Source organism: Accipiter gentilis, chromosome 30, assembly GCF_929443795.1.
Source record: "Accipiter gentilis chromosome 30, bAccGen1.1, whole genome shotgun sequence".
In the NCBI taxonomy this organism is placed as follows: domain Eukaryota; kingdom Metazoa; phylum Chordata; class Aves; order Accipitriformes; family Accipitridae; genus Astur; species Astur gentilis.
The window spans coordinates 15,353,129-15,363,619 of record NC_064909.1 but is presented as its reverse complement, the minus strand read 5'-3'; the positions used below and the strand labels follow the sequence as shown (position 1 = coordinate 15,363,619).

The 10,491-nt window shown below is 46.6% G+C and overlaps 1 protein-coding gene across 3 annotated transcripts in view; it reads left to right on the top strand.

Annotated features, from left to right (window-relative positions):
* The first annotated feature begins 2,891 nt into the window (after window positions 1–2,891).
* Window positions 2,892–10,491, top strand: part of LIN9 (lin-9 DREAM MuvB core complex component) — a 43,741-nt gene continuing 36,141 nt past the window's right edge. For 2 of the 3 annotated variants that reach the window (XM_049833640.1, XM_049833637.1), the window contains exon 1: window positions 5,664–5,742. In XM_049833640.1, the coding sequence (XP_049689597.1) occupies window positions 5,664–5,742 (79 nt within the window). Of the gene's footprint in view, window positions 2,911–5,663; window positions 5,743–10,491 lie in introns of those variants that run through there. The other variant, XM_049833638.1, reaches the window with a different exon arrangement.

Sequence of the window (10,491 nt, the reverse complement as noted above, 5' to 3'; positions counted from 1 at the left end):
CGTGATGTAAGTTGGTTGTTGTAGACTCAAGTCCTAACAAAGCTGTAAGTTGAGTTTGGGCTCAAGCTGCACTCATGACCTGGAGTGAGGTCAATTGCTACTCTGTGGGTAGTCTTGAAATCCCTGTCTTGAAACATTAATATAAACTAATAATTTCAATGTTTTAGTGGTGTTTGTTACTTCTCACTTTCAGTAAGTCATTGAGCAATATAGGAGTACTTGACTATAGAGCAACATCAGTTCTTTTCAAAAATTACTGATTTCCCTGAGCTATTAGGGCAAGTTGGCTAATCCCCACAGAGGCACAGCTCTGCATTGGCGGTGCATTCAGTATCTCCTCCACTATGACAGTTCCCTTCCCACGAAGGGACAGTTCAAGCTCATTCTGACAGTTGTAGCTTCAGTCTCTGGTAACCTGTGTGGTGACAGCAGATCTGTTTCCTAAAACATTGTCATGTCCCAATACCTTTTGAAAAAGGAGTTTGAAGCCAAAGTGGTAGCTTACGGTGCAGCTGTTTCCAGGACCCCTGAAGGAGAGGAGGGTGAGGAGTGGTAGCCGGAAAACAAAGCTGTTGTCGGGGAGAGAAGGAAATGTGGAAGGACCGGGTAAGTCAAATGGCTTGACAGTTCAATGCAAGAGAATCTACTGAGGTTGGTGCTAATGGATTTTGAGGGGAAGTGAAGAGAGTAGCCCTTGTCTTCTGGTTCTTCAGTAGCTTAACCAGTGGCTAATCATTGTTTTGCTTCCAACAGAAACTTTTGGGCAGTCACTTAAGTATAATCTTGTCAGTCTCTGGAAGAGAACCAGGAGAACTCATTCAGTTTAGTTGTGAGGTAGATGTTTGGGCTTGGGGTTTTTTTGCGGGGTGGGAGGGAGCCCAAACAGGTTACAGTTCAGTTTGGGACCAGGAATTAAAGGTAGATGCGTTTGATGTTCCCTCTGTCACCTGTACCAGAGGTGGCTCAAAGTTCCCTTTTGCTCCAACCCAAGCAGCGCAGGGAGTGCTTTACGATGTGTATGTAGTGCTCGGTTGTAATTGCAGCACAAGCAAGTGTATCCCAAGCTGTCTCTACCCTTGCAAATACAGCAGTAACAGATAAAATGGGACAGGACTTTCTGAGAAGGCAGCAGGTGCCCTTTGGGGATCATAGGAGAGCCCTGCTGTGACTGCCCTGCAGTGAAATCTAATGTGAATTCAGGCGCTGCTTCTGCTGCCAGCTTGTCCAACTGCAAAGTGGACCTGCTTCTGCCGAAAGCAGGTGCTGGTACCACCGCGACCCAGCATGGACAGCCTCTCCCTGGGGCCAGGCTGAGAAGAGCAGCACGGTGACAACCACTGAAGGCACTGCTTTTGGAGTATGTGCACGAAGCAGAGCTGGATGAATAGGTAGTCCCATTTCTGTCAAAACTACTTGAAAGGAATGAGTTGTCAAGACATTGGGTCCCATGACATCTTCTGCTTTTTTCAGAGGAGGGATGTTGAGGTATGATGAGGAATGACTGCTGATCTAAATGTTAAGCTACAAAAAGCAGCAATTTATAAATATTTAACCATTTTATCTTTATTTAGCATGGCTGGAGGCTCTGTTGTACAATGGCTTGCAAATGTTAAGATAGTCCATGCAGCTTATATGATCTGGGTAAACTGAAGGAAGCCAGCCTAGGCCTACTGATTGGCAGTCAGTGTAAACTGTTTGTGTCTTGCCCAAGGTCATGCGGGAAAGAAGTGACTGAGAAAAAAATGCAGCACAGGTCACCCAGCCTGGTACTTTAGCCATAAAACAATCTTTAAATCAGTTGGTACAGCCTTCAATGAAATCCATGCCCCCCCCCCCCCCTTCTGTTTATAGTCGGGGGGGGGGGTGTGTGTGTCAAATAATTATATATGAAAAAGATCTCTGGGTACATCAAACTTTCTCAATACCGTAAAGGGTTGTACTCATGTTCTTAAATGAGTCGTGCACTGTTTGTAACACCTGAGGTCTTTGCTTCAGCTTGCTTTCTGGAAGACTGTTCCAGACCTCCCTCTGTGAGTTCTGGGGACATAATTTTCCGCTGAAGTGTTTTTGTGGCCAACTTACATCCCACTTAGTATTTTGCTTAAATGGCTTTTATATATGTGGTGAGGCCCCTAACTTAGTTCATTATACTGTCACTCCTGTTATGCCCTTAAAAAAATAGTTTCCACTGTCATGTAGTACGTGCATCTGACCAAGAGCTTGTGTGTGCTTTTATTTTCAAATAAATGCCAGGCTACTTCTCCAGAAATTTATCATTTTGGAGATGCAGTGGCACCTATGAGAAGAATTGCAGATGTAGGTCCCAGTCAAGATGACTTGCTGCTGGTTTTCATTCATTCCAGCGTGAAAGTAGTATGTGAGCCAGTGGGCTTTGCGGGTCACTTTCACAGAAAGTGAGATACTCAAGTACAGTCTGAAGGTGAGAAGAAGGAATGGCTTCCCAACAACTGAAAGGGGAAGCTAACTGCTGCTCCTACCCCCTTGTAACAAATTCTAATTTCATAATGTGATTAATGCAGCAGGACTCAGACTTCACAAGAACATCAGTGACCGAAGAGCACACTCTTCTGCCAGCTGCCTGTGCTTTTCTTCCTACTACCAGTGCCTGCCTAGGGGAGGTGAGAAAATGACACCCTAGCTGTCTCCTGTCCCCAGGATGTAGCACTACCTGCACTGTGCTGACACTACTCTAAATGCATTGATTAGTAGGTGGTGTAACCCATGTCTTAATATCATCTGCAGTAATTAAGGCGAAATGGGAGCACGGGAGTGCTTTCTGCAGCGTTTTGGCGCGCACCATTAAGAGCGGTTGCCTAACATGACCCTCTGGGAAAGCGAATGGCATGAGTGAAGCCAGTTTAAAGATCTCCCTCCATCTGTGCGAGGCAGGTGAGTCAGCAGTACCTAATGGCAGGTTGTTAGCAATGATGTTCTCGGTCACCATGCCTGTCTATCAGAATAATTGTGTCATTTCCACATCACCCAAGTGTAAACCGCAAATTTGCCAGAATAGTAAAAGGATGCACTGAAAGCATTGTCTATTTGTCTGCATACAGTCAAATGGCACTGGCTATGTCAAACACCGCTTTGTCAAACAGGGTTGCGTTTGTGTGAAACAGCATGCGCAGGAGAAATGAAGAACCAGAATATAAGGGATGCTGCAGCATTCATAATAGGCCAAGATGTAAAAAGTCTTTTATCATAGGAATCCTCATAATACAGTGTTGATCGTTACCCTTTCAGCACAGTGAATGGTAATAGCTTCTGCTAAATATTTTTCAAATGCAGCAGTTGGAATGAAATGAAGGAATACCCAGCATTGTGCTGTTGGGAGATGAATTCTGCCTTCTGACCTGGTAATTTTTAAGATGATTGTCAGGAGTGTTGGGGGTGGGGGAAAATTTAGCTCTTTCATCTGTTTTCTAGTTTTATCACAATGTACAAAGAAGCCCTGAAAGGCCTTGGGGATTTTTTTTGTTTCTTTTTTCCTCTTTCCTTTCCCTTCTAGAAATGCAGGCTCTGAGGACTGCTGCAAAATGCGATTGTGTTGTAGAAGTTTTTTCTTTGCTCCCCTGAAAATCCCTTCCTTGGGTGAAAGGTCTAGCATCGGGGTGGTGCTGGGCAACCGCTGCTTTCAGCACAGCGAGACCTGATGACCAGGTTTACAAAGCACAGGAGTAGAAATCTCGCTGGTGGTCAGTATCTTCTGTCAACTGTGGAAGTCTCGGTGTCGCCTCTCAGTTGAGCATTAACACACAATGCTAGGAACAAGGGGAGCCAAGCTGAAATACAGAAAGAGTAATGGTGTTAACACACTCTTGTTTACCTGAGCCTGGAAGGTCTGGTCCATGTCAGGCCTTTTGGGTGGTGGAGGTGTTTTATTAAAGGGGAAAATTGTACAGGGTTTAATGTGTAGGTTTTGCCTTTGAAAGAGCACAGATAACTGTTTTGTTGCTTTTTGTTATTAGTTTATTTAGCGCATTATGCCTATGCTGCTGTGCATCTCTCTGCTGTAGTTGCTTTGTTTTGTGCTGTGCAGTATGGAGAGTTCTTGCTGAACTGTCTTCAGCCCTTTGGGGGCTAAGGGGAAGGAAGGCTGTTTTAACAGCACTTCAGAATGACCTGGAAAAGGGGGTGGTAATGCCTGCTAGCCTTTGTCTTCTCTTTTTACCTTTTTTTTTTTTTTTTTTTAAAGCTCTGCTGCAATGTACATAGAAAGCCCTGGGGGAATTTCTAAATGATTTTACTCAGTTTGTTTCTTCTCTTAGAAACTCACTTTTTTCCTCTTAAGCACAAGGGCAGCATTGATTTTTTTTTATTATTTTTTTAAAAATTGTTTAATAGCATGACCTATATCCTGCCCCTCTCAACCCGCTACAGTGCCTAGTCATCTGAGTTCATTAGCAAATTAAGAACACAAATTAAAAACTCTATTCCATGTCCCAAGGTATACATTTTCTGTGTTTTGCAGAATCTTTGATTACACCTAGATGCTGTTAAAGAGATGCAAACAGGCATAGCATCCATTTTGCATTACACCATCATGCTGTTGGCAGTAAATGCTTAAGATGCGACACTGACTTAGCCTTGACTGAGATATAATGTTAATTTATTTTGAGCTTCAATTTGCATTTTCATATATATATATATATATAAAATAAAAGGCATTTTGGTTGGTATAAGTAGCAGTAGATACTGTTGTCAAAGCCCAATGCATGTAAAGAGTCAGGTCCATAAGCACTTAAGGTGCTTGTGGTTTATGGCAACAGCTTTAAAATTCGCTGTGGTGCAGAGACCTAAGGGAACTAGGTAAGGAAACTCTCTCTGCTGCTTGCAGAAAGCTTTCAGCTGTGAGGGTTGGGGACTGCATTAGAGGGCAGACCAAGACAAGGAAGGAGTTTGTCAGGCAACAACTATCCACTGTCAGGGGTTTGCTGGCTCTCTCCCTCCAGCTGGGTGAGAACAAGCGAGACCTTGACCTTCAGGCCTTGGCCTCCGTGAGCATTTTAGTCAACTCTTCACGCAGACCGTGGCCGAGGGGCCAGGGCCGATTATGCCGGGGCTTTTATGCTTATCACTTACTCCTCCTGAAGTCTCACCTTTGCCATCATTGAGGTTAGGCACGGGACAGCTAACGGTGAAAAGCAGAGACAAGGAAAATAAGTACAGTTTAGCAAAAAATTACTCTTTAATGAAGGAAGACGATATAACGTAGGGATTTTTTGAAGACACTAAGCTAGCGCGGCGACTGTGGGGTGACCCTTTGGACCGAGTGACAGCCTCCCCCGTCCCCCAACCGCCCCTCGCCCGTTCCCCCTCATCCTGCCACGATCCAGGAGGCCCGCGGCGGGGACTGTACGGTTTCAGTCGCAGACGGACGCCGTCCGTCCCCCCTCTCCCTCGCACCGAGGCGGACCGGGGCAAAGCCCCCTTCCCCTCCACGATCGCCCCGGGGGAGCCAGCCGGCCACCCGCCGCCCCTTCCCCTCAGCCCTCGGCCCCTCAGGGCGGCGAACGCCCGGCTCCCCGCCTCCGCCCCCGCCCGCCTGCCCGCGCGCACGCGCCCGCCGCGCGCCTTGGCCCGCCAGCGCCGTCCCCGCGCGGCAGCGCCGCCTCGCGCAAGGCCCCGTCTCCTCCCCCAGAATGCACCGCGCCAGGCAGCCTTTGAAAAAGCGGCGCGGCTCGTTCAAGATGGCGGAGCTCGATCAGCTGCCTGACGAGAGTGAGTAGCGACCCGTGCCCCCGCCGCCGCCGCCCTCACGGCACCGCCGCCCCCTCGCCCCCGCCTCCCTTCCCCCGGCGGGACACCCGCGCCGCGCCCCGCCGCCGGCCCGCCTCCCTCCCTCTCGTCGTGGGCGCTGTGCGGGGCCGGAGCCCGAGCCTCCTCCCTGGCAACCGGGCCGGCCCGGCTCTTCCCCCCCCCTTCCCCCCCCCGCCCCCCGCCGCCGTCCGCCCCGCCGCCGCCGCCGCCCCTCCCGGGCGAGGCCCCGGCCCAGCCGGTGGCGCGGGGAGGGCAGCGGGCGAGGAGCTCCCTGCCGAGGTTGCGACCCCCGTTGCCCTCGGGGGTGCTGGGGCTGGGCCCCCCCCTTCCGCGCCGCCCCGCCCCGCCCGGGTGAGGCGGCGGGGCTGGCCGGGCGTCACCTGCCAGGCGGGCGGGCCGGGTGCGGGGACCGGGAGCCGGGCGGGGAGGGGAAGGCGTGAGTGTGCGGGGCACACCTGACAGCCTGCCCTGCCTGCGGGGGTGAGGGCAGCGCGGGGGAAGGAGCGTCCTGCCCGGGGAAGGGGTGGGCAGCCCGGTGCTCCTGTCCCTTCTGTCGTCCGAGGGGGGCAGGAGGGCTTGGGTATACATAGCATCTGCTGTGTACAGCGTGAGCACCTCTGAAGGACTTGGCGGGGGGGGGGGGGGGGGGGGGGGGTAGGGCATGCACATTGCATCTAGGGGGCACTGATAAATGCAGAGGGAAGAGCTCCAAGACCCTGTATTGTGTGTCAGTAGGTGAAAGCTAGTTGTATAGGAAGGCAGTATGGAAATAGATACTTGCATACATACAGACCTACACATCTACATAGGGTTCCTGCGGATGCCGTTTTCAGCGCACGTGAGGATTAGGTAAAAACTGAGGTATAGATGAAAAAGATACACGTGTCGCCATATATATGGATTCATGCATGAGGTACTTGAGCGTTATAGAAGAGGAAATTATTCAACATAAAAATGTGTCTACGTGCTGTCTTGCTAGGTCTTCTTACAAACTGTAAGTACATGCCGAGCTAAAACTAGGGCATTTAGTAGTTCAGTGAACGTGCACACAACAGGGTAGACTTATATTTTTGGTGACGCTGTTTTGTGCATCACCGTGCAAGTTCATGAACATACCAATTATTTCTATATCAGAAGATTCTCAGAGAGGCAACTCAGAGTTGAAATCTTGCTTCTGACTGCTCTGTGCGGGTCTTTGTTACAACTCCAGCAACTGTCAGGAGAAAAATTGGTTAATATGCCTACACGGCCAGTGTCATTGTGTTAACTGAACAGACTTATGAAGGATCATTGTAAATTAAGGATAGAACTGACACTCTCAATTTGGTACAGTTCAGTCATGTACGCTGCACCACATTAGAGTCTGATTAATATAAGTCGTAGACCAACTGAGACAACTGTAATTAATAATTAGCAACGTTTTATTGCTTATTGAATCAACTTTCCCACTTCACTAGAATGGACAGTGTGTAAGTTACTGTTCCTCTCTTTGCCTTACCCATCTTGCAGGGAAGGCGACACGTGTTTCAAGAAGTTAACGTAAAGTACGAAAAAGAAATTTTTCGTCTCTGCCACCTTTACGTTGCCTACAGTGGCATCAGGGAGACTTAACAGGTCTGTTACTTCACCTGTAACAGATACTAGGATAGAGTGTGTGTGATTCAGTTTCGCTTAGGATTGTGCTATACTGCAGACCCTTGCCAGCAGTGTCATTGTTATGGTATCTGCTTGGCAGGCAAAGCAGACACACGGTGTGTGTGTTTGTGAAGGTAATAGGCTTCTGCTGTGCTGACCTTGCCCCTAAGGTTTGTATTTACCCAAGTTTGGTGCAAGTAGGGGATGTTTTGGTTTTTCATCAAATAGGGAGCTTTGTGTTTTCTCTACTGTTGGTGAACTGCTAGAAACGTGAAAGTTTCAAAGAGTGTTTGCTTTGTGTTTCCATTCCTATTCTTTCCAATTTTGGTGAACTGGATGTTTTCAAATTACACCGTAACTATTGCCACGCATAGTTCTTTCATTTCCAGTCCTATACTTAAAATGAAGATGTAAACTTAGTCCTGACTGATTTAACACTGACTTCATGGAGCTTTCAGTCTGCAACTTAATTTGTAAGGGATAATAACAGTAAGCATTGCAAAATTGTTTTTGGAATCTTCCATAGTGGTGTAAAAATAAGTTCCTAAAAACGTTAGAATAGTTCATGACTAACAGACTTTCAGATTCATGTATCGTCCCTGTGAATTTTCTCCAGCGCAGTTTATGGCAAGGTAGTGGACCATAACTGAGTTTTCACATAAAAAGAATTATAAGTAAAAACAGCATACTCGGTGACAAGAAAACTGAAATTTTGCAGTGTGGTAAGAGCTATGCAATTTCACTTTCAGATTGGAAATATGATTAAGTGGAATTTGTCCCAGAGTATTCTGATAGCACCTACTTGCCCTCTGGCAAGTTCTGTAATGCAGCTGGGCAGTGAATATTCCTTAACCCAGGAGGGAGATGAATGTAATGCACATAGTTGTCTCTCATAATATGTGCTTAATTTTATCTGCTAAAGTTATTATTTCTCTAAAGTTACATTCTTCTCTAAAGCTGACATTCTATCCTTTTGAAATGGATAAAGGAGTTCACACTGACAGCCTTAAAAATGAAGAAGATGGCAGTGCCTAAGTTTACATGCGTTTCTTGTAGTTGAGGCCTTTTCTTACTAGTGCTGCCAGGGCAGAGGGGTGTAGTAACCTGGGATGGAGCAAAGTGCTGTGAAGAAAGAACAACTGTGTGGCAAATCCTCTAGCTGAAAAAATCCAGAATACTAGAGATCCCGATCGCAGAAGTACTTTCAATGCAAATAATTGGATTTGTATTTTGGAGACAAAATTTGTTTCCGTAGACTCCTGAGTTGGTGATAAGTGACTAATTTTAGTCAATGCAGGTTTTTTCCCCCCTCTAATCTCCTGGTAATTTTGCAGTGGAGGTAAATGGTGGGCAGTTTTACTGCTGCGAACCAGATGGCTATTTCTCTGTGTCTCAGAAGAGGAAAACAGTTGATTGCATTGGAGTGTACATAATGCTGCCCTGTCTCTTGCTACTAGTAATAGCAATCTTATTTGTGAATTACTCAGCTATAAAGTACACACAGTAAAGCTGAGGTGAGACTTTGATAAAACAGACAACACGTGCAAATGTGACTAGAAGACTGTCCTAGTCACAGTAGAGGCAGAGCTCGGCAGACAGCAGCGTAGGCAAAGCTGCATCTTGGTGCGTTCTTTCGCACAAGTGAGTCTGAACAAGGAAGACACCTGGAATCAGCTCTGTAAAAGCAAGAGTGAGATGCCATTTTTGATAGAAGTGAAAGCATGCTTAGCTAACTAAATGATCATCAGTATGGGGTAGCTGCCAGGAGTAAACCACCAAGCTACTGCAGAGTGCAGTGTTTCTGTGTTGCATGTAGGCAAACACCAACAAGTGGCAGGTGAATCAGAGAAAGAAGCCAGACTGTAGTAGCGATGGGTGTCAAAGTGTTAGCCTTTTGCAGTACAAATACTGAAAACAGTAGTGTATTGCCGAATACCATACATTGGTAGACATCTCTGGTACTGTTTCTAGGGGCTTGTGTTTTAGGACAGGCAGAAGAAGGCAAGGATGACAAGAATCTTTCTGCATGGCCTTTTATCCCATGGATGGAGGCTGCAGCGTAAGGGCGGCACTTCATACGGAAATCATTGTCTTTACCCTCAGCACAACCTTATGCTGTGGTTCACAGGCATCCTGCCCCTGCATAGCCAGTTGCTGTGCTCTGAAGCTTTCCTGGATAGCTGGAGGAGGGATGTGGCACACCTCTTGCTGCTTTTATTTTCCAGTCCCAAGGGGCCTAGCACCACTGTGCTCTGGACATTTGAGGCAAAAAAATCAGCAGAACTATATGAGATTACAGCATTTGGGAGAAGGCCCAAGATTAGTTTCGTGGCTGCTAAATGGTACCCAAAGCTAATGATTTTGGGATCATTTGTGCTGCATACCTTTAAAATTGTATGTTACCATGGTATCGGCATATTGTCCATCATGAGAATGCAGTGTTTCAGGAAGAGGGCTTTGGTATTGTCATTATCATCTGCACAAATCCTGTAAAAGGGTTCACGTGGCTGAAGAACTGACTTCCATCCAGTAGTTATGTTAGGATTTGAAAACATACAAATGTCAGTATTAGTGGGCTCATAACATGAGGGAAATAGATTCATGCTTGAAACGAAAAGTTATTGTTCATTTATATATATATCTATCTCTTCAGCAAGGCCAAAGTTTATGGGGAGCTTAAAAGCTACCCAAAGCCACTTTTTCCTGATGCGTGTTTTGTACTTTCTAAGCTTTCCTGAACAAGCTGTCCTTTTAGTGGCTAATCGTTTGAGATGCTTCCTCTGCTGAAACAACTTGTGCCATGCTCGTGTAGATGAATGATCTCTCAGAGGGTTAATCACTCAATCTATAATAAAAGCTTGTGTTTTTCCCTTCTCCATGAGTTTCCTCTGTCACACCATTTTTAGTGTCAGTGATGTAGTTTAATTACATAGGTTTTTGAAGTCATCATGCAACCAGTGTTAAAATAACTGCTCACCTGTGCAGAATTTAGACAAAATATGTGTAATGATCTGGAGAGGAAGGGTTTTACGTTATGTAATTGTGTATCTGGATCCTAGAATTTTCTATATTGAT